Source organism: Ochotona curzoniae, unplaced genomic scaffold, assembly GCF_017591425.1.
Source record: "Ochotona curzoniae isolate NIBS_2020 unplaced genomic scaffold, NIBS_Ocur_1.0 contig_517, whole genome shotgun sequence".
NCBI lineage: Eukaryota > Metazoa > Chordata > Mammalia > Lagomorpha > Ochotonidae > Ochotona > Ochotona curzoniae.
This window is the reverse complement of record NW_024466454.1, coordinates 7,034,609-7,061,043: the sequence shown is the minus strand read 5'-3', so window position 1 is coordinate 7,061,043 and position 26,435 is coordinate 7,034,609. Positions and strand designations below refer to the sequence as shown.

The following is a 26,435-nucleotide window of genomic DNA, read 5'->3' as shown; positions in this document are numbered from 1 at the left end:
AGCCAAAGAAGAGCTGTGTAATAACCCTTCCCCTCTTTGCAAACTTGGTCCCTCCACCCCCACTGCCTACCCACCAAAGATCAGCTCTTTTGCCTGACATCTCAGGTCCCCTGGTGCTCAAAACAATGGCCCCTTCCCCCAAAGAGAGGACACGAAGAGTCAAATGTACAGTCCTCCATCAGAGAAATATGCACATACAGAGAACAGAAGAGCAACTGGGTCGCTTGACCAGAGAGATTTGATTCAGCAGATCTGTAAGGCTCTGCCTTGAATGAGGGTTAAGCTAAAGCAGAACAACAAAAATGGCAAAGGAGACAGGTGGGGCAGAAGCAAAAGATGTAAAATCTATTTGTGGGAAATAAAAGAAAACAAGGAGTAGGGGCCTGGCGCAGTAGCCTGGTGGCTGAAATCCTCACCTTACCTGTGCTGGGATCCCATATGGGAGTCAGTTCGTGTTTCACTTCCCATCCAGCTGCTTGCTTGTGGCCTGGGAAAGCAGCTGAGAACGGCCCAAAGCCTTGGGGCCCTGCATCTGCGTGTGAGACCCAAAAGAAGCTCCTAGCTACGGATTGGCTCAGCTCCATCCATTGCGGCCACTTAGAGGGTGAACCAGTAGATGGAAGATCTTGCTCTCTGTCTCTCCTCCTCTCTGTATATCTGCCTTTCCAAAAAAATATTTAAGAAAAAAAAAGTAATGAGTAAAAGCTGACTACAAAATTTACACATAGGTAGGGAGAAAGAATAAGGAGTGGACATTAGAGAGAACAATGGTGGCATTAACATACATCTGGGAGAAAATTAGTTATGCTAGTCTCTGTGATGGTTGCTCTTGTTTTCTCTGAGCAACAAGTGAAATAACTGAATGCAAGTAAGTGTGAGCCTGGAGATCAGAGGAAATGCCCGAACTAGAGCTTTACCTGTGGCAGTCATCTGCTTGGAAGCAGCATAAATCCTAAGAATAAGTGAGATCAACAGGGAGAAAGAGGGGACAAACAAAATGCATGCACATGAAGACTGGAAGACTGCTGACACCAACAACATGGAAGGACTGATGAGGGGAAAACAGGATGCTGCACTGAGCTCGTGGCAGCCACACAAAGTAGGCTGAAAGTCAAGTGGGTATATCTAGTACTAGTCAAAAAAAAGAGCTCAGATTCCCGACATAATCTCTTCTTTCGGCATTTATAATTCATTGAGTCCCATAAACATTTGTCCCCTACCTTGACCCTACCCTACCTCATCGCCAAGGTGCAAACAGTCTTGGAGACTGAACAGAAATCCCAGAAGTCCCAGAAACTCAGGACACATGTTCCCAAGGTTGTCCACCCCTCCAGCCTGAGCACCAATATACACACTTTTTATGTACTGGTTGAATTCCTACTGGCCAACATGCTCAGCACTAGGAAAGCTACATGATTCACGCTCACAGTGAAATTTATAACCAGTAAGCAAACAGATTATAACAATACAGCACATTAGTGGTAAACAGAGATGACCAATGCTCTAACAACTCTATGCTTCTTAGTGGAGAAATAGACCACATCAGCAGGAAACTCTGGCAAAGGAAAATCTGACTAGACCCTGAAGGGATTTACCAGAAGGAGAAAGGACACAGAAAGGAGTCATACAAAAATACAGACAAGAAAGGGTTGAAGGCATACTGAGAAAGATGAGCATATGATGTAAATGACGAAGTATGAGTGAAAACTGGAAGGAGGGCAAGGTAGTTTCTTTCTCCCCACATTCCATCCAAAGTACAATCTGAAGTAGTAAATGCTCATGTTCTATTCACTGAAGTAGACCAGAGGTTGGAATATCAGGTGAGAAGTTAAAATTCACTGAGTAAACTAGAAAATGTATCACCTCTAAAGGGCTTCTAAAGGGTTTCTAAGAAACCAAGAGTAGCTTCTTTCCTGAAGTCTGTGTCCTCAGGTCCTGATGTTATTCCTTATCCCCTCAGGCTCAAAACATGATGTCCGCCCCATCAGCCTATGGTGCCCACATAGCTATAGCCAGGTGGGATTTCCAGACACAGAACTATTCTCTAGATTGTTTTTTTTTTTTTTTAAGATTCATTCTTGTTGGAAAGTCAGATTCACAGAGAGGACAGACAAGAAAAAAAGATCTTCTATCTGCTGGTTCACTCCCCAAGTGGCCACAATGGCCGGAGCTGAGCCAATCCAAAGTCAGAAGCCAGGCACTTCTTCAAGGTCTCCCAGGAAGCACAGGGTCCCAAAGCTCTGGGCCATCCTCAATGGGAAAGTAGCAGAGAATGTAGCTCAATTCCTCCCAACCATGTGGAAGATTAGGACGGAGTTTCTTTCAAGCTCCTAGATTTGGTCTGGGGAGCTCCAGCTGTTGCAACTATGCATACAATGAACCAACTGATGCAGGATCTCTTTCTCTCTCAGTTTCTCTATTTCATTTCCCTCCCTCTGTGTAACTTTGCCATTCAAACACATATTTTAAAAAGCAACAATGATTATTTCGAAATTCCTCAAGTTGGCTCTACCCCAGCAAGGTTCTAACTCTGGTTTCTTACTACTGTTCACTCACAAAACAAACATTATATTTCATTCTAAATAAAATCAGACCTGCAGGTTTAACCAATCAGCTTACATAAAAATTTCCCAAGGTCTGCTTTTCTGACTTAACATCCACAGAGAAATCAGATCATAAAAGATATAAAAGAAACTAAATACCTGCAAAAATCTTAAACCCCCACCATCATCACCCAAATTCTACCATACTTGTCGATGGGGAAAACACAAAACCCCAATCTCACACTGCATACAAGCAAGTACAGAGAAGTGGTAGTCTGAGACATAGAGCCTAAATCTCCCCCTGGCCCCATCCCACCCAGCAGCTGGAGTACAGAAAGAACACTAGTGGTCAGAGAAGGGGGCAGGGAGAATGGTGAGTTTAGCAGCTCCTGGGAGAGAGCACACTTTGGAATTTAATCTCTCCCTCTTTCTGGGAGGCAAGTAAAAAGGGAGACGACCTGCCAGAGGACCTGCTTTAACTGAAAACCCTGATAAACTCTATGGCTTCACAGGCAATAGCTAGAGCAAGGAGGCTGGCTGCTTTGTCTTAGCCCTGGGCTTAAGAGAAAACAAGAGATACAGGGACATCTCAGGAGTTTCCCTTTTAAAAAAAAAGAAAAAGAAAGAAAGATTCATTTAATTGAAAAGCAGAGTTACAGAGAGAAAAACAGTAGAGAGACATTTTCCACATACTGGCTCACTCCTCAGATGGCTGCAACTGCCAAGGGCGGAGCCAGCCTGAAATCAGGAACCTTGAAACTCCACACAGGTTTCCTATGTGGGTGGCAGGGACCCAAGCAGTAGGGCTGTCTTCTGTTGCTTTCCAAGGTACATTAGCAAATATAGGGTTGGGAGTAGAGCAGCCAGGACTCAAACTGCCACTCATATGGGAGTTAAACTTTAGCCTTAAGCAGTGTTCCACAACACCGGCCCCAGAAGTCTCCTTTTAATTCTCCATTATTCTGCTATGGAAAGAGACAGAAGATAGGACAGGAAAGAGACAGAGGACACACATCATATCAGAAAGTGTGCATGTCACCTGAAGCCAGAAAGGAGAGAAGGGCTCAATCCTTCTCACAAACTCTTTAGGAAAGCGAGACTGAGGAAAAGGAAAGCAGATATAGAGATCAAAGAGGAGAAAACTGCATACACCATTTGACCGTAGCTGGATGAAGCAGCAGGGACATACTCAATACTCTCTCTTCCTAGACAGTTTCCAGTTCTTCCCCACCAGATGTGAAAAATCTCATTCTATTCCAGTTGCAGCAAGCTTACTTGGTGAGCTCATGGTCTGAAAGAAGTTGTTTCAAGTGTCTGGAAAGCAATTTTTTTTCCATAGACAGTCGCACCCAGGCTCTGGCCTTTCCAACATCAGTCTTGATTTCCCCAATGTTCTGGATATGCCTATAGAGGAAATGCAAACGGGAGGCAGAGGTTCAGTAACACAAACTCACAGTTAATACCTCCCTGTATGGCCAGGGAGGCTTAATAAAGCAGCCCTAACCCATATTGGAAAATATACATCTCTTGTTCTTCAAATTCTCAGTTCCGGTGTAGTGCTACCAGATATGTTCTCCAAATCAAGTTCGGAGCGGGGGGAGACAATACTGCACTCAAAAGTCAGGCTAACCCTTCAAAACAGCCAGGAAACCCGACTCCTCAAATGTACCACAAAGCAAAAGACCAAAAAGAAGGGCTTGCTGGTTAACTGAGATGCTGCTACAGCCACTAAAATCCTGTTATTCAGAGTGGATACCTCAGCAGCAATGAAAAGCAAGATCTTAGAGGCTTGTTACATGTGAACCCAGACTGACCTCATATCCTGAATCAGTGAGATCCTTAGGGGAGACATGACTGCACTGGCATCAGACTTCCTCCGTTCTGAATCGAAAAATATTCCTAGAACAACAAAATTGGTCATGGTCAGAGATCTGAACATCCAAACAAGTGACTATCCATTTCATTTCAAATCACACATTTCTACAGGAAATAAATGACTAAACTGTAACATATATGAATCATTTCACAAATATTAGGTTATACTTAGAGATCATATTTTATATTTTTAGGCATATTACTTCATTTTGCTCGCTTATACCCTATAACATAGCCAAGAGAATTATCATTACTTTTCCAATTCTCACTCCGAATTTCACAGATACTAGTTATTTTGCCTAAGTCACCAAGCAGCCAAGTTTGGCCGGGAATATCTATTTCCTGGTTTCTCCTCTGTTGTGCTGTCATTGTAACTCAGGGAAATCGTGCTTCCACTTGGAGCTACTATTCATACCCTGTTTTAGCTTTAAAAGGTACTACATAAGGTAAGTATTTGGTGCTATGGCTAGGATACCACTTGGGATCCTGACTCCATTTAAACAGGGCCTGGTTTTAAGTCCTAGCTCTGCTCCTGAATTCAGCTTCAAGTTAATGTGCACACTAATCACCAAGTACATGGGTACCTGCTGTCCATGGGGGAGACCCAAGATGAGTGAGCTCTGGGCTCCTAGCTTTTGCCTGGCTGAGCTCTAGGTCTGTTGCCATTCGGGAATAGAAGATCTCTTTCAAATAAAATTAAAATAAACCTTCAAAAATGTTTTTATCTTAGAACTATTTACTATGAATTACATGAAATCTGTCTTTTTGTATTAGTTAAAAAAAAAATAAAAGGGCTACAAAAGAGCTAGGGGGCCTGATGTGGTAGCCTAGTGGCTAAAGTCCTCACCTTGCTCACTCTGGGATCCCACATGGGCACCGGTTTGTGCCCCAGCTGCTCCACTTCCCATACAACTCCCTGACTGTGGCCTGGGAAAGCAGAGGAGGATGGTCCAAAGCCTTGGGTCCCTGCACCCACGGGGGAGACCCGGAGAAGGCTTAAGGCTCCTGGCTTCTGGCTCCTGGCTTTGGAATGGCTCAGCTCCAGCCGCTGCAGCCACTTGTGGAGTAAGCCAGCGAATGGAAGAGCCTTCTTTCTTTCCAATAAAAATAATAAATTAAAAATAAATTTAAAAAAAAAGAACTAAGGGAATGTGTCAAGAAATCATTTCAGAAGGATCAGTACCTCGAAAAGAGAAGACATACAATGTCTGTACACTCGTGCCTGGCTCAGTGTTCAAAACAGTGTTCTCATCAATTGCTTCTCCTTTAGCAGTGACTTCTATAGCCTTTCCAAAAAAACTAGGCTCTCACATCCAGAAAACAGACCCAAAAAGCTCCTCATACAGCTACCCAGGAAATTTTTTAGCCCTGTTTTTAGCCAATTATCTTCCTATATTAATCACAGCTGAGGACAAACAGCTCATGTGCTTCTGGCACCCATAAACAGAACATCTAAGATGGGCACTGTGGCACAGGTGAGGCTGGCATCCCATATTACAGTGCCAGTAGCAATCATGGCTCAGCCCCATGCTAATCAGGTGGAAAAGCCAAAGAATGCTACCCAGGGCGTGGACCCTCACCACCTATATAGAAAACCCAGAGAAGTTCCTAGTTCCTGGCACTGGCCTGGCCTGGCCAAGCCCTAGGTATTGCAGCCATTTGGGGAATGAACCAGCAAATGGAAAGTTCTCTTTCTCCTTCTCTCTCTCTTCCAAATAAATAATCTTAAAAAAAAAAAAGGCAGAAAGGTAAACCAACTCAGGCATAGAGTGAAGAAAAAAGGGTTGTATGGAGGAGGAATGCAGCTAAGTAAATGAAGAAGTGAGGTGGTCCTGGAAGGGATTATAGGACATGGGGAATATCCCTCCAGGAGACAAGAGACCTGGCTCCTACTCCACCCTCTTTTATTAACTCAGTATGTGAGCTTAAGTAAATGCAGGTCCTTACTGGACCCAGTTCCTACTTTTGTAAAATAAAGGGCCTGGACTAGATGACCTCCAAAATTCCCATAAACTGATATTTTTATTTAGTTATAAACAAAAGGAAGTATAAAGGATCATTTAAACCAAGCCTTAGGAGCCAAACCAATGGCACAGCATGCTTATCTTTCACCTGTGGCACCAGCATCCCATTTGGGCACCAGTTTGAGTCCTAGCTGATCCATTTTTGATCCAGCTCTCTGCTGGATCTCCCAAGCTCTACTAGTCTGGGAGAGCAACTGAGGATGGCCCAAGACCTTGGACCCTGTACCCACATGGGAGACCCAGAAGAAGCTCCTGGCTCAGGCCCAGCGTGGTGGCCTGGCAGCTGAAGTCCTTGCCTTGAATGTGCCAGTTCTAATCCCGGCAGCTCCACTTCCTATCCAGCTCCCTGCCTGTGGACTGGGAAAGCAGTCGAAGACGGCCCAAAGCCTTGGAACCCTGTACCCATGTAGGAGACCCAGAGGAAGTTCCTGGCTCCTGGCCTTCAGATTGGCACTGCACTAGCCATTGTGATCACTTGGGGCGTGAATCATCAGATGGAAGATCTTCCTCTCTGTCTCTCCTTCTCTCTGTATATATGACTTTGTGATAAAAACAAATCTTAAAAAAAAAAAAAAAAGCTTCTGGCTCCTGGCCTCAAGCCAGCTCAGCACCGGCCATTGCAGCCATTTGGGGAGTAAACCACTGAATGGAGGATCTGTCTCTCTAACTCTTTCAAGAAAAAAAATAAATCTTAAAACAATAATAAAATGTGTAAAACATAAGCCAGGCTTTAAATCTGAGAATTTCCAAGGAAGGACTCTGATAGTTATCTTGAGTGACAGGACAATTTGAATGTCCATGTCAGAGAAATATGACAAAACTCTGAAAACAGCCTGCTCTAATCCTAAGTTACCAATACTACAGTAAAACCCAACTTACTCTGTAACACTGAATTTCTCTCACTTGATCAAAAGGGTCTAGAAACACATAATGAAAGCAAATTTTACAACTCTCATATGATTCGTGATTCAACCAGCCTGGTAGCTCAATATCTAAACGAGAAAACAGGGGCTGGCACCATGACACAGCAACTGCAATCTCTGCCTGCAGTGCTGGCACCTCATATGTCCACCAGTTTGAGTCCCAACTACTCCACTTTCAATCCAACGTCCCGGTTAATGGCCTGGGAAAGCAGCTGAAGGCAGCCCAAGGCCTTTGGCCCCTGTGCCCATGTGGGAGACCTGGATGGAAGAGGCTACAGGCTCCTGGCTTCACACCAATCCAGCTCTGGTTGTTACAGCCATGTGGGGAGTGAACAAGCAGATGGAAGATATCTCTGTCTTTTCTTGCCTTTCAAATAAGAATAAAGCTTAAAAAACAGTTTCCAAAGCACAGTTTGCTTCAGATGATCTCTGGGCAGTGGGAAGATGGCTGAGGCACGCCCCAGTGGGACCAAGGTCACTTTACCTGAGGTACTAAGGCTTCCTGAAGTGAGCTTCCTCTGCCGGTTTTCCTGGTAATGTAACAGGTGGGACCACAAGGCTGACTTGCCCTGGAAGGACACAAAGAGAAACACCAGTTTAGAGTTCAGGCTTCTGCAAAAAGTATCTGTACAGTTTCTGTTACAATGTGTGATGCTGCCCCTTACTAAAGCACAGAAACTTAATGCCCTCTGCTGACACCACATTACTGTGAGCATGGAAAGCTAGGATTCACACAGAATGAACCTTAACCAAAAACCCCATCAATTCGAACTGTCAGTATTATTTCTAAAACAGTTCTTTCGCTCAAATAAGTATTTTTAAATGTCTATTTTCTGACAACCATCACCATTACCTAATTTTAGAACACTTTCATTAAAACCCCACATACACATTGCCATTTTCTGATCTTTCCTGCCCACAGCCTCTGAAAATCCTTAATTGACTTCTACAGATTTACCCATTCCAAACATTTTATATACATGAGATCACACAATATGAGTCCATATTTCTTTGGCTTCTTTCATCTGGTATGTTTAAATTCATCCACGTTGTACCATGTGTCTGTACTTCATCCCTTTACTGCTGAGTAATATTCCACTGTCTGGTAATACCACATTTAGGTCATATCTTTACTCACTAGTTAATAAACACTTGGGTTGTTTCAAATTTTTGGCTATTACCAATAATGCTGCTCTTAACCTTTATGTGTAAGCTTTGGTGTAGAAATATCTTAACAACCCTTGGATATTATCTAGAAGCAGACTTGTTGGCCATGTGGTAACCGCTTAACATTCTGAGGAAGTGGAACTACCAGACTGTTTTCCAAAATTTCTGCCACATTTTACATTGTCATCAACAATGTACACAGGCTCCAACATCTCTACTTCCTTACTGATACCTGTTACTGTATATATTCAGGTATCCCAGTGGGTGTGAAATGATATCACAATGTATTCCCTTGGATATTCAAATATATAGCTGTACTATGGACAGCTCAAGAACATGGAAAAATGTTTTGCAGGATAGATATGGCCGATTGCTTTCTATCCCTACTAAACAAGTTAAATTCCAAGAAAGCAGAAATCTGGGTCTGTTTCGTTCACTGAAGTATATCAATTGCCTGCAACAGTGTTTGACATACTACAGGCCCCTAACAAATACCTGCTTGTTACTAGCATGTGTTTTTTAACTTCCATGATCAACTTCTTTTCAAATCTTTTCAAGTTCTTCCCAAATTTAAAATGTGTAAAAATCTGTCTATCTTACTGTTAGTTGAAAATTAAATATTTTGAAATAAGGAAGTTCTCAGGGTGTTAAGTTTACTCAATTTCCTGAGGATTTCTCTTATATCCACAGATGATTAAATGGTCTGAATAGCAAGAAATGTTAGTGACTTTGTTGAAGTTGTGTAGTGACATCTCATTGGAGGGGATGATGTTCTACCAGCTCTACTTTCAGACAAAGGATGGTCTCCCAATGAAAACATTGAATTTATCTGGACAATAGGATGATAGACTCTCCGCATGGTCCATACGCACAATGAAGAAAAAAAAAAGAAAGAAAGAAATGTTAGTGACAGAGCTTTTCCCACCAGTTAAGCACAGTTAACGAAAGACCCTTGGAGTATGTCTGGAATTTTTAGCATTCCAAGTTCTCTTTCTGTTCTATCTCTAGACCAGGCGAGTAATAACAGGGCCTACAGGGTGGCCTTAAGCTCTCAGCAGCCTCATTAATGGTTTGACAAACATAAAAACTTAAAAGGCTTATTTTTAAGGAAAACTGCTTGGATCACATTTATTTATTGAACTATTTTAAGACTCAGTCTATGACCACTGTGTGTAATTTCCTCAAGGTCAAACAGCTAGAGAAAAAGAATGTGGCAAAGCAAGTGAGTGAACACAGGAAGGAAAAAAGTGTGCTTCCAGGAAGAGCCATGTATCCATTACCTGTTTCACTTGTAGCCCATGACTCCAAATTCTTTCTAGGAGGTCACAAAGACTGGCAATCAAGGTATTCTCTTCCACTCCTGTGATGTTCACTTCCCCATGCCCTAACTCCACAGCTTCACGGCCCATCTTCTCTACCAGCATCCTCTTGGTCTAGGAATCAGTCAGTACACAGATAACCACTGTAAGATCACTGGCAACTGAAGAGGGGTATGCACAATCTCACAGCACATCTGCTATGGTGGGAGAGAACAAGACGGGTAACTAGAACAGGCTGTATCTGAAACCACATAGGTCAGGTTTAAGTGAGACAGATGTTGGAAAAGCTAAGAAGGAGTGAAGAAGGCAACAATCACCACATGACTCTCTGTAGCTCTGCTTCTCAAACAAATAAATCAAATTTTTTTTTAAATCCCTCAAAATACAGGAAATTATTTTTATTCCATTAATGAATAAACAGAATGTTCCAACTTAGTTTAATGGTCATAAAAATTAGAGTATGCTAATTTAGTTGGAAGATTCTATCAGAATAAAAGTTTAAATGTAACTAAGACATTAAAACACCTAAATAACCTAATCTTAAAATGAGTAACACATGTTGACCTAGCACACAGGAGGTGCCCAAAGAGTTTTTGATTCTGAATGTAACAGATTGCTGTTTCAAGATTAAAACAAAGTAGTAAAACATTTTCACTTATGCAAGACTGGTCTATTGAAGTCAGTGAAACTAATTTGCTATGACAAGTGTGAATAAAGACTCAACAGATTTCAAGTAAGATGTCTAAAATAAAAATTATCTCGAGGCTTGAGGGGCAGTGGACCGTCGCCACATGTACACCCAGCAGCTCGCCAGCCGGGGGTGCATCAGGAAGCACGGGGGGACTAGTCAGATATACACAGAGGAATATCTTCCATCCAATGATTCACTTCCCAAGTGACTGCCACAGCTGGTGCTGCACCAATCTGAAGCCAGGAGCTTCTTCTGGGTCTCCCATGCAGGTGCAGTATCCCAAGGCTTTGGGCCATCCTTGACTGCTTTCCCAGGTCACAAGCAGGAAGTTGGATGGGAAGTGGAGCATCCAGGACTCAAACTGGTGTCCATATAGGATCCCAGCACATGTTAGGCAAAGACTTTGGCCACTAGGCTATCACACTGGGCCCTCATTAACAGTATTTTTAAATCAAGAAGGAGTTGGCAAGGCCAGGCCTGTGGCATGGCAGGAAGCCATCACCTTTGATGCCAGCATCCTACACAGTGCTGATTCAAATCCCAGTTGTTTCAACCCCAATCCAGCTACCTGCTATGTGCCTACATGGGAATTCAGTGGAAGACAGCCAAAGTGTTTTGGTGTGAAACCTGGATGAAGCACCAAGCTCCAAGCTCCTGGCTCTCAACTGGTCCAGCCCTGATTGCTATAACCATTTGTAGAGTGATTCAACAAATGGAAAATTTTCTATTTCCCCCCCTCTGTAATTTTGCCTTTCAAAAAAAATAAATCTTTTTTTTTTCCCTTAAAGAAAAAGGAGATGTCAGAGTCAAGGTCTGCTCTCACCTTTACTGCCACATGAAATAACATAAAGAGGACAGGAGGCCACGGCTCACCTTGTTGCGACATTCCTTCAGCAGGCCCTCTACAAATTTCCAGTTCGTTTGGGCAATCACTGATGGAGAGAGGTTGGACAATTTGGGTTGACGGATGGTGCTGCCCATGTTCCTGGCTTCCTGGATGTACTTCTAGAAAAAACAAAAACAAAGCTCTTTTGTTCAAGGACACAAACAACAGGTGATGAGTGCTGATGGGTGCTGATGGGTACTGATGGGTGCCTGAAGAGGGCACTATCAGCCATCCTGTCTCACCTACCTTTTTTTTAGTGTCAGATAAAGTTGGGAGTACAAAGCTTAAATAAAATTTTCGAATCCAAGAGAAAAACTGAGATAATATGATGATTTGCTTCTACTGCTATAAAGCCTACTATGCACTGGTTTGCTGATATGAGGCAAAGCCTGTCACATACAGCAACAGAATGCACAGATAGCATGCGAATGCAATCAAATCTTACATTACCACAGAGAATACCATCTTCCCAATCAAGCTGGGAGGAATTTTAACTCCTCTATCCACATCAAAAACATCTTTCTAACCTTGTTACATTAGAACTTGGAAAATAGGAATGAAAAAAAACAAGTGCATGCCTCACTTTTCCACATGTGGTGGAGATTCTCATTCCAATTTTAGTATGTGTGCTGCCTAAGTGAGCATGCTGGTGATTCTCTATGTAAGAATCATTTTCATAGTAGCCACTTCAATATGGACTGACATCCTCCATCCCCCAGGTTCAAGATCAACATTTCTACCCTAGGCTTCTCCCACTCTCCGTATGTTACTCCAGCAATGCTCTGTCCATTTGCTCAGAAGCGTGCCTAGTACGTCTGTCCCCTGCTCCAAACACAAAGTTAGGGTTGGGCTACTGCTTACCTATCTCTTAACCTGTTTGCTAATTCCATACCTCCCTCTTCCAAATCACTCTGCCCATAGTCTCCACTACGCAATACACACCAAGCTTTAATCATGCCATTTCCTCTACTTGAAATGTTCTCTAACAATGCTGTCATCCTCCAAGACCTAAACAAATTCTGGCTTCCAAATAGTCTTGCTTGATGGTTACATCAAGTACAATTGATGGCTGCTTTCTCTAATCAGTGACAAAATCTCGTTTGGGCTCTCAAACAGCATTTTCAAAGGCATTTACAAGAAGCATCCAAGTAAATCTATTTGTGCATTTGACAAAGCTACCTCCTTGTCATTTTTATGTTTTTGTTTGTCTCCATGACTTTGACAAAGAAAACAAGCTTGGGCCCAGCTCAATTGGCTAATTCTACACCTTCAAGCACCAGAATCCCATAAAGGTGCAGGTTTATAACCTGGCTGTTTCACTTCCTATCCAGTTCCCAGTTTATACACTAGAAGAGCAGTGGAAGACAGCTCAGATACTTGAGACCCTGAACCCATGTAGGAGAAATTAAAGGAACTCTTGGTTCCTAGCTCTAGATGAGCTCAACACCAGCCATCTGACAAATGAATCAACAAACAGAAGATCTCTCCTCCCTGTAAATCTTCCTTTATAATAAAAATAAATAAGTTAAAAATAAAAAGAAAACAAACTCAAAAACGGTGCTAAAGTATAACAGAGCTAAGGCAACAGAACCAAGAGAGACTTCAGGTTCTCACAATCAAGCTAAGCACACCTAAGAAACAGTAGTTTAAAAATCTGTAATCACATCTTGTAATTTTAATTTATTCTTTTAAAAAACTAGCAAAGGTAAAATATACTATTTGTTTTCCAATTCACTGAGGTGTCAGAAACATAAGAAAACAGTATGTTTTACTGGGTTCTGTACCTGTAAGCTGAAAACCAAAGGGTCTTTTCTCAAAAATAAACTAGTGAAACAAGTTTCTGAAGGTAAAGTTCCATGTCTGCACTTCTTTACAATTACATAAGGTGGAAACTCTAATATAAGTTATTTCTTGTTGTTTAAAGTAATCTTTTTCTTTTTCCTTTTTATTGGAAACTGAGACATACAAAGAGGAGAAGAGACAGAGAGGAAGATCTTCCATCCATTGATTCACTCACTAAGCATCTGCAAAGGTCAGAGTTGAGCCAATCCGAAGTCAGGAACCAGGAGCCAGGAACCTCTTCCAGGTCTCCCACGCAGGTGCAGGGTCCCAAGGCTTTGGGCCATGCTCCACTGCTTTCCCAAGGCACAAGCAGGGAGCTGGATGGGAAGTGGAGCTGCTGGGATTAGAACCAGCGACCATATGTGACCCTGGCAATATCAAGGCGAGGACTTTGGCCACTAGGCTACCGTACCAGGCCCTAACATGAGTTTTATAACTAGAAACTTTATTAGAAGCAAATGACTAAAGAGTTGAGAAACTCAACTTAAAATGAAGACTCAGAAGCTATATCCTTGAAACCAACATTGCGGTGCAGCTGGCTAAGCTGCAGCCTATGAAATGGCACCCTGTATAAGCAAGGTTTGAGTCCCGGCTGCTCTACTTTCAAACCACCTCTTTATAATGTGCAGTGGAAAGCAGTAGAGGATGCTGGAGTACTTGGGCCCCTGCTATGAATGTGAGAGAATAGAGTTCAAGGTTCCAGCCTTTGGAGTTCAGGTCCACCCCTGTGGCCATTTGGGAAGTTAACCACTGGGTGGAGAACATCTGTCTGTCTCTCCTTCTCTCTCCCCTCGTCTCTGTAATTCCACCTTTCAGCAAAATAAATAAATCTTTTTTTTTAAAGTTTTTTTGTTTTTTATTTTTATTGGAAAGTCAGATATACACAGAGCAGGACAGACAGAAAGATCTTCCATCTGATGATTCCTCCCCAAGTGACCGCAACGGCCGGTGCTGTGCCGATCTGAAGCCAGGAGCCAGGAACTTCTTTCCAGGTATCCCACACAGGTGCAGGCTCCCAAGGCTTTGGGCCATCCTTGACTGCTTTCCCAGGCCACAAGCAGGCAGCTGGATGGGAAGTGGAGCTGCCGGGATTAGAACCAGTGTCCATATGGGATTCCGGCGCGTTCAAGGCAAGGACTTTAGCTGCTAGGCCACTGCGCCAGGCCCTAAATAAATAAATCTAAAATGTCCGTAAGAGCTGGCAATATGGCATAACGATTCAAGCCCTCATCTGTGATACAGCATCCCATAATCATGCCAGTTCAAGTCCTGGTTGTTTCACTTCTGATCAAGATTCCTACTAATGTGCCTGGGAAGGCAGACGATGGCACAAGTGCTTGACCCTTCCCACCCATGTCAGAGACCCGAACAGTGTGTTACGCCCCTGGCTTTCAGTTGGCCCAGCCCTGTCTGTGTGTACATTTGGGGAATGAAACAGCAGGTGAAGGGTATCTTATCTATCTCTCCTGCTCCCTCTGTAATTATGCCTTTCAAATAAGTAAATCAATCTTAAAAAGCCAAATCAATTTAACATCTAAAAAAAAAACATTATTCTCCATTAGAAATCAAGACTACCTATTTTAAATTAAGATACAGAAAAAATAGGGGAAAATAGTCCCTTTCCTAGCCGGCATTGTGGTGGTGACTCAAGTCCCAGCTTCTTTATTTCTAAATCACCTTTCTGATAAGACATCTAGGTAAAGACAGACAAAGGCTCAAGTACTCGAGTCCCTGGCACCCACAGGGGAGATCAAATGGAGTGCCTAGTTCTCAGTTTTGGCCCAGCCTAGTCCCAGCTGTTTGCCATCTGGACAGTGAACCAACAGATGGAAGATCTCTCTCCTTCTCTGTCACTTGCCTTTCAAACAAAGTTTTTACAAGAATAAAATACAGAATCCCTTCTTCAGATTTAGAGATTTGTAGCACTAACCCAAATTCAGCTTTTTCTGTTTTTCACTCTTTAACTTCTTTTCCAACTTACCACACAAACAAAATAGCTTCAACAATTCTTTTTTTAAATTCTGGGGCCAGCATTGTGATAAAGTTAGTTTGCTGGCTGCTCCACTTCCAATCTAGCTCCCTAAAGCAACTAGCGAAGTAGAGGGAGACGATCCAAGTGCTTGGGCCATTGTCACCCATATAGGAGACCCAGAAAAAAATCCTGGCACCTGGCTTTTGTCTAGCCCAATCCTGGCCCTTACAATCATTCAGAGAGTAAACTAGGGATGGGCAGCTAACCTATCAGTTCATCAGTCTCTCTGCATATCTGCCTGTCAAATAAAATAAATATTTCAGAAACAAAATGGAACGAAGAAGAGAATGGAGATAACGGAAGGAGAGGAAAGAAACTGTCTCATTTCAGATTCTCAGCTTTCATTTTTCTGGCACCTAACCAGGGAATGAATATTATGCATAAGTGAGCACGCAAAGCTCAGCATTCTGATATGTCATAGCTAAATCTAGACAGTTTCAAGGACTAGATCTACAACTAACTGTTCTTAATGGACAGCAGTCATTACTGGGCACTTCAATCAGACCAGAGACCAAAGACATGAGATGGACATATGCACAGCGTGATAGCAGGTTCATTCTTAAGGTAGCTTACCTCTCTCTGGTCATTATCTAAACGCAGGTGCTCTGTGTGTTGCTTCTGCCGATCTTTCCGCCTCCACTGAGCAGGGGCATTTCTTTTTGTCCACCTAACAGATTCAAATAAGGCAATTAAGAATGCTTCATCAGAAAGATAAAGTCAACTGACAGAAGAAAATTTCAATGTCTGGGGGCCAAATGGCACATCAAAGTTACCAGAGACAGCGCAAAGATCTTCAGAAAGAGCAGCTTAAGGGACTATAAATGAGCAAGAACCAGGTAACTCCCAAGCAAACATAGACATGCAAGTCTTGAAGTACTGAAAACTTCACATATAGGTCCAAAACTGCAGGCAACCAATTCTGTCTGGGCTTTGATACACTCACCTTCAAAAGTAACCTAACATATCTACTTTCTGTTCCAATGATACCAACTACCACTTACTGAGGACACAAAGCTAACTAGCTATTGTAAGAGAACCAGGTATGAAAAATTTTAACTGACCTGCAGCCTGACTTTTTGTAGGCCCATGTATGTGGAACTACAATGAGGGAAGAAGCTTGGGCCAGCACCACGGCTCCACAAACTAATCTCCCACCTTCAAGAGCCAGCATCCCAAATGGGTGTTGGTTCATGTTCTTGCTGCTCCACTTCCATTCAGCTCCTTGCTTATAGCCTGGGAAAGTAGCAGCAGATCGCCCAAATCCTTGAGACCCTGCACTCTCATGAGAGACCTGGAAGAATTTCCAGGTTCCTGGCTTTGGATCAGCAAAGCTGTTGCAGCCATTTGGGGAGTAAAATAGTGATGAAAGACCTTTTGCTGTCTTTAATTCTCTCTATAAATCTGCCTTTCTAATAAAGACAAATATATCCGAAAAAAAAAAAAAAGAAGAAATGAACTGACAGATATTCTGTCATTTGTTTCTTGTCCAGAGAGGTCTGGGTTTTCACCATATTAGCTTTATAAAACTCTGGAGTCATCTTGGGATACCAGCTCCAGCCAGGATATTGGATGACCCTTTCTAATGCAGCTTGGGAACTAGATCAGGGAATCTTTGGGACTGACTCACTTGTTGCTGGCTGGCCCCGTGGAAAGCACATCAGATTGCAGTTTAGGAAAAAAGCCTGGTTCATACTTCCCTTGTCCAATCTTCATGTCAAGCAAATGTGGGTGAACTGCGGTATGATCAATTTTTGCCAGGCGCAGCTCAATTGCTTTCTCTGGATAAGGAAATACAATAAAGTCAAAATTTTTTCCTTCATTGTTTTAAACTAGCTACTCTCGCACTTCCAGTCAAGATAAACTAGACTAATTTTTTTTTTTACACTTCTGCCTGAAATAACAGGGTGAAAATATAAAGTAAAGTACATGAGTCAATGAATTTCAAAACAATAACAAGCAATGAAAAGACAGGAGAAACAGAAAATAAATACAATAATCTTTATAATGCCCAAGCTAATTGCTTTGTGGTAATTTTCAAGAGGATGGTATAGAGAAGGAAATACAGGCAGATGAATTGGATTGAGGAGACCAAGTCAAAAGATTAGAAGCCAAGGTGACTGAATGAAAAGAACCAGAAATGGTAATGACACAATTCTGCTCTTATTACGTGAACATCTTTTAAAAATAAATGACTGCTAGAACAAGAATATAGTGACAGATTTATAACATATGTAAAAAGTAAAATGAATGACAACAACAGCATGTAAGAACAGAAGCAGGAACACAATTTTTAATACTCTTTCATTACACATGAAAGTAGATGGCGGTAAATTAAATGTGTACTGTAAATCTTAACTGCTAAAATAACACAACAGTAAGATATAGCTAGTAAGCCAAGAAGGCAAATAAAATGGAATCATAAATAATATTCAATTTAACCACAAGACAGAGAAAAGGGAAAAGAAACAAAGAACAGATGGGACAATCAGCAAATAACATGATGATAGACTTAATCCTAACGATATCAGTAATCATGCTAATGTAAATGGTCTAAAAGAACTCATTCAAAGTCTAAAGCTGTCAAGTGGGTAAAAATGCAAGAGCAATACAAAAAGGAACCCAGAAAAAAAGAAAAAGGAACATAGAGTAGTTACTTGTTAATATCAAAATAGATTTTAGGATGAAGAATATTTTTTAGAAATTTATTTACTCTAATTTCAAAGACAAAGTTATGGAGACAAGAGACAAACACCGTTCATTCACTGGTTCATTCCCCAAATGGCCACAGGGCCTCAGCTAATCCAATCCAAAGCCATGAGCTTCTTCAGGTTCTTCTGGCTGCTTCCCAGGCTATTAGCAGAAAATTGGATCAAAGTGGAACATTCAGAACTTGATATGGCACCCATATGGGATGCCAGTATTACAGGTAGAGGGTTAACCTAATATGCCACAGCACCATTCCCAGGAAAAAGAGTATTAGTACAGATAAAGAAGCTGCTCCACTTTCAATCCAGCACCCTGTCAATGGCCTGGGAAAATCAGCAGGAGATGGCCCAGGTGTCTGGAACCCTGATACTATCCATGTGGAAGACTTGCAAGAAGCTCCTGACTCCTGGCTACTGCAGCTGAGGAGTGAAACAGAGGAGAGAAAATCTGTTGACTCACTCACTCTTCCTTCCTTCTATCTCCCTTCTTTTCTCCTCCTCTCTCTGTAGTTATTCGCTCAAATAAATAAATCTTTAAAAACAAAAGATCGGGCCTGGCGGCGTGGCCTAGTGGCCAAAGTCCTTGCATTGAACACACCCGGGATCCCATATGGGCGCCGGTTCTAATCCCGGCAGCTCCACTTCCCATCCAGCTCCCTGCTTGTGGCCTGGGAAAGCAGTCGAGGACAGCCCAAGGCCTTGGGAGCCTGCACCCGTGTGGGAGACCTGGAAGAAGTTCCTGGCTCCTGGCTTCAGATCGGCATAGCATCAGCCGTTATGCTCACTTGGGGAGTGAATCATCGGATGGAAGATCTTCCTCTCTGTCTGTCCTGCTCTGTGTATATCTGACTTTCCAATAAATAAATAAATCTTTAAAAAACAAAAAAAGATGATCTCTTCTTAAAAAAAAAAAACGATCACAAAACAAGGCCAATTGAATCTTCAAAAGCTAAAAATAGTCCAATCCTTAGGCAAATGTTTGTTGTTCACTTACCATATGGTGGGCATTTACTTGGTGGTTTTAATACTTGGTAAATAAATAAAATATATAAAGGATTATATTAAAAAGGCCATAAAAAGACACTGAACATTTAACAACAAACTGAAAAAACTATGAATCTAATAGTTTAACTTGAGACTATTCTATGGCTAAGATGATCTAGACAGGGGCCTCTCCTAGTAAAACTAGGTATGATCGGGCCCGGCGCGGTGGCGCAAGTGGTTAAGGTCCTCGCCTAGCACGCCCGGGATCCCATATGGGCGCCGGTTCTAATCCCGGCAGCCCCGCTTCCCTTCCAGCTCCCTGCCTGTGGCCCGGGAAAGCAGTCGAGGACGGCCCAAGGCTTTGGGACCCTGCACCTGCGTGGGAGACCCGGAAGAGGCTCCTGGCTTCGGATCGGCATAGTATCGGCCCGTTGCGCTCACTTGGGGAGTGAATCATCGGATGGAAGATCTTCCTCTCTGTCTCTCCTCTCTGTATATCTGCCTTTCCAATGAGAAAATAATAAAAATAAATCTTTAAAAAAAAAAAAAAACTAGGTATGATCATTAAGTGGCCAAAACTTTTAATATCTGCATAAGCTAGGTGCAACACTTGAGGACTGAGAGTGAGAGAATGAGGAAACTGGCTCTGGCACTAAGCTGTTCCCAGAGAAGGCCATTTCAAAGGAGCAGAGATCAGAGGGGCAGCCAGAACAATGCACGAAAGCATCACAGGCACAGAAGAGGAATCAGCTGCCTCAGCCTAGCAGCCCACAGTTGCACGGGATACACACTGCGAAGTTTTGTCAATAAACACTGTCAACTGGTTACTCATACTTCATTTACACCTGGTATTGTTCAGGACAGCATTATACCCACTTCCACGTTCACTTTGATAGCTTCGCATACTTAAGAGGATGATCACAAAACAAGACTCAGGCCCCTGATAAAAATGCTCTTGCTTTCTGATAGGAGGGAGAGAACAGAGCTAGCAACCATATTCCCTCCTCTTGCCTTGACTGTGAACATAAAAAAACCTTTTGTAACCCTAAGGCAACCCTAAGAATAAATATGAAAATCAACATGCTAAGAATAGACAAGACAGAATCTCGGTTTCCAGTTACACTATATAGCAACTGAACAAGCAGCCACAATCACCAATTTTGCACTTGTAGCTAATCTGAGAAAAATAACTACCATTTGCTTAACTATTGCAGAATTAGATCCAATATCACAGTGAGACTCACTCTCTTGTTTTTTAATATTTATTTTATTTTTATTTGAAAGGCAGATATGCAGAGAGAACAAGAGAGAGAGAGATCCTCCAAACACTGATTCACTCCCCTAAAGGCCAGAACAGTCAGAGCTGATCTGATCTGATCTAAAGCCAAGGACCCTCTTTCAGTTCTCCCCCATGGGCACAGGATCACCTAGGGGAACGAGACCATCCTCCACTACATCTCCCAGGCAACAAGCAGGGAGGGTGGATCAGAAGTGCAACAGCTGAGACATGAATCAGCACTCACATGGGATGGTGGTGTTTGGAGGTAGAGGACCAGTCCATCAAGCAACAGCACTGGCCACAGTCAAACTCATTGTTGAGACTCATTCTTAACGGACATAGTGTCGAAGGATAAGAAGTTGTTTGCCAGGCCAAGTCTAAGGGCTGGGTAGGCTGGGATGGGCTAGACTATAGCCCCACCAGTGTGAGCTGGAATTGGGGTGGGCTGGGCCAACCAGGCTAAAGCATGAACTGGCAAATGCCGAGGTGAGGCAGGCCATGCCAGACTGGGCTGCAGTGCCCAACCAGCACACACAAGACCCAGTAGAGGGGTAGGGGCGAACTCAGTAGAGGGGCAACATGAGGCTCCCCTGCTGGATAACCACTCGCACTGCTGAGCCTGAGAGCTGGGATGAGAGCAGACCAGACCAGGCAGAGCCACAACACCTGTTGGCTTCATGTGAGCTGGATCAGGGGAAAGCCAGGCTGGGTCAACTGTTCCTACTGCTGCAAGCAAAATTAGAGTGGGTGAGGGTTGGTTGGGCTTTGCCACAGCATCAGCTGCTAAATCCTGGCACAGGGTGCAAATTCTGTCAAGTCAAAATACAGGACCACCTGGATAATACAAGATCTGGGAGTGGAAGTGGGCCCAGTAGGGAAACTGTGGACACCTCCCTCTTGGGTTGCCACTCCAAATGGTATGCATGAGAACCAGGACAGAGGGCAGGTCTGGTGAGGGTTATTGGGGGTCACTCTGACTACACTGCAGTTTCGACTGGTATGCATGAGGGCCGAGTGTATGGTGGGCAAGATTGGGCTTTACTCCAACACCCACTGGTTTGTGTAGAAGACAGGGCTGGAGACAGAACTGACCCAGCAATTGCAACCACCAGCATTGCATGAGCTGATTAGGGTGACGGACTGAGCCGGACCCTGTTTTGGCAAGCACACACAAGAATCAGGTCTGGGATCAACTTAAATGAGGTTTCTTTGGGGATCCTTCCAACTGAACCACGGACTCAGAACTCCAACCATGAAGAGAATTGCAGGTTCCATCCTCTGACCGTGGAGTGCACGTGTCAGAGCTGGACCTCCTCAGTGGCTCAGACAAAGCAGTGAACAGTATATCCAGGTGCACATGGAGGATATGGCAGTACATTAGAGCTTGCAGGACACCTGGTTCCATAATGGAGGGTGGAGGACAGAACAAATGGATCAACTACCCCAGCCAAGAGTTGGCAGTGAATACCTAGGCAAATGGAAACTCGAAGGTAAACTATGTCAACCAGTGAATTCTGGAGAGATTTCATCATGATTTCAGTGACAAGATCGGCAGTAACTCAGAACTACTGAACTATCAAAACCTCTTGAGCAGGACTCTGGGATCATGTCCCACATTGGGGACCCTGGAGTGGTGTCAGGTGGCTGTCCCCATCCCATGGTGCAGAGGCTGTTGGAAGGCTAGGTGTGGTTTCTTCCCTTATCTCCACCCTTTCCCCAGATACAGGAAGGAAAAAAAGAAAAAAAAAAAAAAAAAAAAAAAAGAGAGAGAGACTGTTGAAAAAAAATGCTTTTAAATAATAAATTAATTTTTTTTAAAAAAGGAAGGAAGAACATTTTAGGTAATAATAGCTACATATGAAAAGACAGAAGCAGAGGCAGAGGCTAACATGTTTTGAAACAGGCACATGCTTTTGACATAATCCAAGAGACTACAAAGAACAGCTGAAAGGAAGCCTTACCTGCTTCATCCACAGTGGTACACTTCTGATACATAGATGTGCGGAGAGTAGGTGTCCGAACATTCAACAGCCTAATCTTGTCTACTCGGGAATCAAACACCCGGAGCACGGGGTCTTTATCATCATCATCGTGACACATGATTTTGTTGTCAATGAAAGAAGCAAACATCTGAGTCTCTAGGAATCTTGAGAGGAAGGGCAGGTAGGGTTCAGGTTGATCTGATAAAAAAGATGCCTGACAGGACCAAAAGACAAAGGTTATTGATGGTCAGTCTTGACCAGCAAAGGCAACATGCCCAACGCATGCAGAATGTTAGTTCCTCTCTGAAGCTTCCTAATACTTAAAAGCTGAAAAATCCTTTCATCATTACATACACATATACACACTCATACAAGTTGAAACAGACTTTGATATGGTCAAAATTATTCAGTTAACCTAATGAGGCCACTTATCTTACCAGAATACAAGTTCAAAAGCTAAATGTACATCTCTGCTTTAAAAGAGCCCTTTGGCTGGAGGAAAAGAAATCATTAATGAGTCCACCTGTTGCTAAACAGTAACAAGCTCTATCCTAACATCAGAGGTATTGTGAAAGTTTCCAAAAATATTATGAAAGAAAAAGAAAATCTCAAATTCAGATACTCCTTAAAGACACAGCTCTTGAATTTCTCTTCTCCAGAAGGATTACACTCACTTTATCAAAATTTTGCATCTGCTCCCTATTGGTAAACCAGGATTCTTTGTCCTGGCTGGGCTGAATGACAAACACTTCATAATCTGCAAACATCTGAGTGAAACGATTTGCAAAAACTTCCCGTATCTGAATATTTAACTGGTAAATCCTGAGATCTTCTTCATCACACTGAACCTTGAGATCCTTATTACTGCTGGTGTCTTCACGCACTTCCAGCTACAAAAAAGAAACAACCGTTTTGAATATATTGGTCAATTTATTTCGGAGAAATACAACTCAAATCTGATTTTTCAGTGATCACTGACCTAGCAGCAAATGATGAGAACAAAAGAAAAAAGGGGGAAAATTAAGATTCTCATACAAAGAATAATGAGAGTTTCACATGAAGGACCCAGAAACTCAAAGAAAGTGGAGACAGACACCCAAAGGAAGAGGTGGCCATTATCTCAAGGCTCAGAGACAAAGCATAAAATCTACATGTAATTAAGATACAGGTAATGCAACATGGTCTAATTCTTTAACTTTCTTTCACTGATTTTTCTCCTCATAACAACATTCTTCCTTCTCCCTAAGGACTTCTATTAAGAAAAACTTTTAATCGCCCTAATTACTTTTCTATTCCTTAACTGGTCCTGGCTTTTTAAAAAATGTCTGCTTTACTAGGCCCAGTATTATGGTACAGCATGTTAAACTAAAGCCTGCAACCTGGCATCCAACACAGAAGTCCCAACTGAAGTCCCAGCTGCTCCACTTATAATCCAGCTCATGCTAATGTGCTTAGGAAATCAGCAAAAGATGGCCCTGATACCTGGGACCCTGCCAGCCATAAGGGATACGTGGATGGAATTCCTAGATCCTGGTGTTGGCTTGACCCTGAGCCTAATTTGGAGAATGAACCAGTAGGCAGAATATTGATCTTTCTCTGTCATTATTTCAAATAAATAAATAACCTTTTTTAAAAAGAGCCTAACAAAATTCCATTGGTCCATTCATTTAAAAAGAAAAGTGATATAACATCATGAATGGGGAGGGTAAAGAGATAAACAAATCAAGAATGTAAATAGTCTCATCCAAATCAGAAAAGAGGAAGCTAACTATGATGTTAGAAAGAACCCAGGACTAGAATTCGAGGATCAGAGCTAGCCTCAGCTTAGCTACTTCTTGGGCATTTAATCCTGGACAAACACCAAGACTCTTGAGGTCGGTTTCTTAATGTTAATTGTATGTTATTAATAATGCCTACTCGATGTACCTTATGTTGCTGTGACCCTCACAGGGCAAAGGATCTTGAAGAGACCTGAAAAATTACTATCCTTATGCTTCCAAGTCACAGCGTCAGTGTTCACACAGAAGGACAGCAGGATCTCCCTTTTGCTCAGACTTAGCTTCACGTGGCATTTAGTAGAATAGTATTCACTATACAGAACAATCTTTCACCACTCATCGTGGCTGGTTCTGACCTGGTGCCTTCTTATTCCACACCAGGACAGTGTCTTAGCACAGACTCCTCTACAGAAAGCACCTTACCTTCTCCAGGCTCACCCCAGTCCTCTTGACCAAGGCTTGCAGCCGTGCGATAGTTTCATTCTCCTTGAGGAGTTCATAGGAATGCAAAGGGGAGCCAGCAATGTTCCCATTCCTCTTGTCAGAGACAAACTCAGAGGCTCGGAGCCTCTTCAGCTTGGAAGCACTCTCGCTGCAATGAAGGTTCCCTTCAGGGGGAATGCCAAATGCCATGAGAATCTCAGACACTTCTTGGACAAACTCCAACTTATTGGGAAACTGAGGCAAGTCCTCTGGCAGCTCAATGAAGTGGTTGTCAATGTCCACGAAGCAGAGGTTAGCCTGTAAATTAAAAATAGAATGAACAATCCCAGGAATTTAAGGAACAAGTTTAGAAAGAGTAAGGAAAATGAGAAGGAAGCAAAGTACCTTAAACTGACATATATAAAATGTACTATAAAGATGGGACTCATAAATAGGCCTGAGTTCCATTCTCCTCACCAATTTAAGAGTATGACTTTAGGAAAGTTACGTAACCTCTCTGATTTTATTTTCTTAGCTGTAAAATGGAGATAAACTAATAAAAACATTGATGTTGCAGAGTGGTGAGGACATTAACGATACTAAAGTTAGATATTTAGTTGCATCTAACGTAAAATTTTTATATATAATGTAAATACGCATTAAATGTTGGACAAGGGGTGGACATTAAGGAACACCGGGTTGGTCACACACCCTTTGCAATACAGAATCCCATACTGAAGTGTTACTTCTCGTGCCAGTGCTCCACGAGATCCAAATGCCTGCTAATGTACCGAGGAAGGTAGAAGACAGCACAAGAGCTTGGTCCCCTGCTACCCATGTGACAGAGATGGAGTTTCTGGCTCCTGGCTTCAGCCTCACCAAGCCCTGGCTGATCTTCACATTTGCAGAGTAAATCACCAGAGGGAAAATGGATCATGGTCTCCATCTCTCACCTCCTCCTCCCTCGTCTGGTGCTCTACCTTTTAAAAAATAAATACATCTTTTAAAAAAATGACCAATTAGAGCCTGGTGCGTTAGCCTAGTGGCTAACATCCTCACCTTGCACATATTTGGACCCCATACATGGGCACCGGTTCTAATCCTGGCAGGCCCTCTTCCCATTCAGCTCCCTTGCTTATGGCCTGGGAAAGCAATCAAGGAGGGCCCAAAGCCTTCAGACCTAGCACCCACATGGCAGACCCGGAAGAGATACCTGGCTCGTGGCTTCAGATTGGCTCAGCTCCGGTCACTGTGGCTGCTTGGGAAAAGAATGGGCAGATCTTCCTCTCTGTCTCTCCTCCTCTCTGTATATCTGATTTTCCAATAAAAATAAAATAAATCTGCTGGTTCACTCTCCAAATAGCTGCAACAGCCACAGCTGAGCACATCTGAAGCCAAGAGTCACAAGCCAAGAGCCAGAAGCCAGGAGCTTCTTACGGATCTCCCACACGGGTGCAGGGTCCCAAAGTTTTGGGCTGTCTTCAATTGCTTTCCCAGGCCACAAGGAGGGAGCTGGATGGGAAGTGGAGCAACCAAGACATGAACCAGCACTCATAGAATCCTGGTGAGGATTTAGCCATTAGGCTATGCTTATGGCCCTATTTGACCAATTATTGAAAATTAGGAATTAAAATGTTTAGGTTCCAAGCCTGTTACTATCTCCTTATGTAAGCCCCAAACATACCATTTTCTTTTGAGCCTTAGTCCTGACTAGTAAGATTTGGTGGCTGGTCTTCATAGTTCTTTGCTTTCTTCTATCTCTACGATTACTCCTGGAGAAGCTGGTGTTGTAATATAGCCAGTTATACTGCAGTGGCATCCCATGTGAGCACCAGCTGGAGGATCAGCTGCTCAGCTTCTAATTCAGCTTCCTGCTAATGCTCTTGGGAAAGCAGCCACTTGGAAAGTGGGTAGTGCCGATCTCTGTCTCTCTAACTCTACCTTTTAAAGAAATAAATCTTTAAAAAAAAAAATGTTCCTAA

At 42.8% G+C, this 26,435-nt stretch overlaps 1 protein-coding gene across 5 annotated transcripts in view; it reads right to left on the bottom strand.

The window, feature by feature from the left end:
- DENND5A (DENN domain containing 5A) overlaps window positions 1-26,435 on the bottom strand; it is a 93,701-nt gene that overhangs the window by 7,695 nt on the left and 59,571 nt on the right. For 3 of the 5 annotated variants that reach the window (XM_040989154.1, XM_040989158.1, XM_040989156.1), the window contains 10 exons: window positions 24,454-24,771; window positions 22,927-23,142; window positions 22,232-22,466; window positions 16,930-17,080; window positions 15,876-15,969; window positions 11,416-11,547; window positions 9,813-9,965; window positions 7,850-7,934; window positions 4,358-4,442; window positions 3,819-3,947 (listed from right to left, as the gene is read on the bottom strand). In XM_040989154.1, the coding sequence (XP_040845088.1) occupies window positions 3,819-3,947; window positions 4,358-4,442; window positions 7,850-7,934; window positions 9,813-9,965; window positions 11,416-11,547; window positions 15,876-15,969; window positions 16,930-17,080; window positions 22,232-22,466; window positions 22,927-23,142; window positions 24,454-24,771 (1,598 nt within the window). Of the gene's footprint in view, window positions 1-3,818; window positions 3,948-4,357; window positions 4,443-7,849; window positions 7,935-9,812; window positions 9,966-11,415; window positions 11,548-15,875; window positions 15,970-16,299; window positions 16,303-16,929; window positions 17,081-22,231; window positions 22,467-22,926; window positions 23,143-24,453; window positions 24,772-26,435 lie in introns of all 5 variants that reach the window. The other 2 variants (XM_040989157.1, XM_040989159.1) reach the window with 2 other exon arrangements.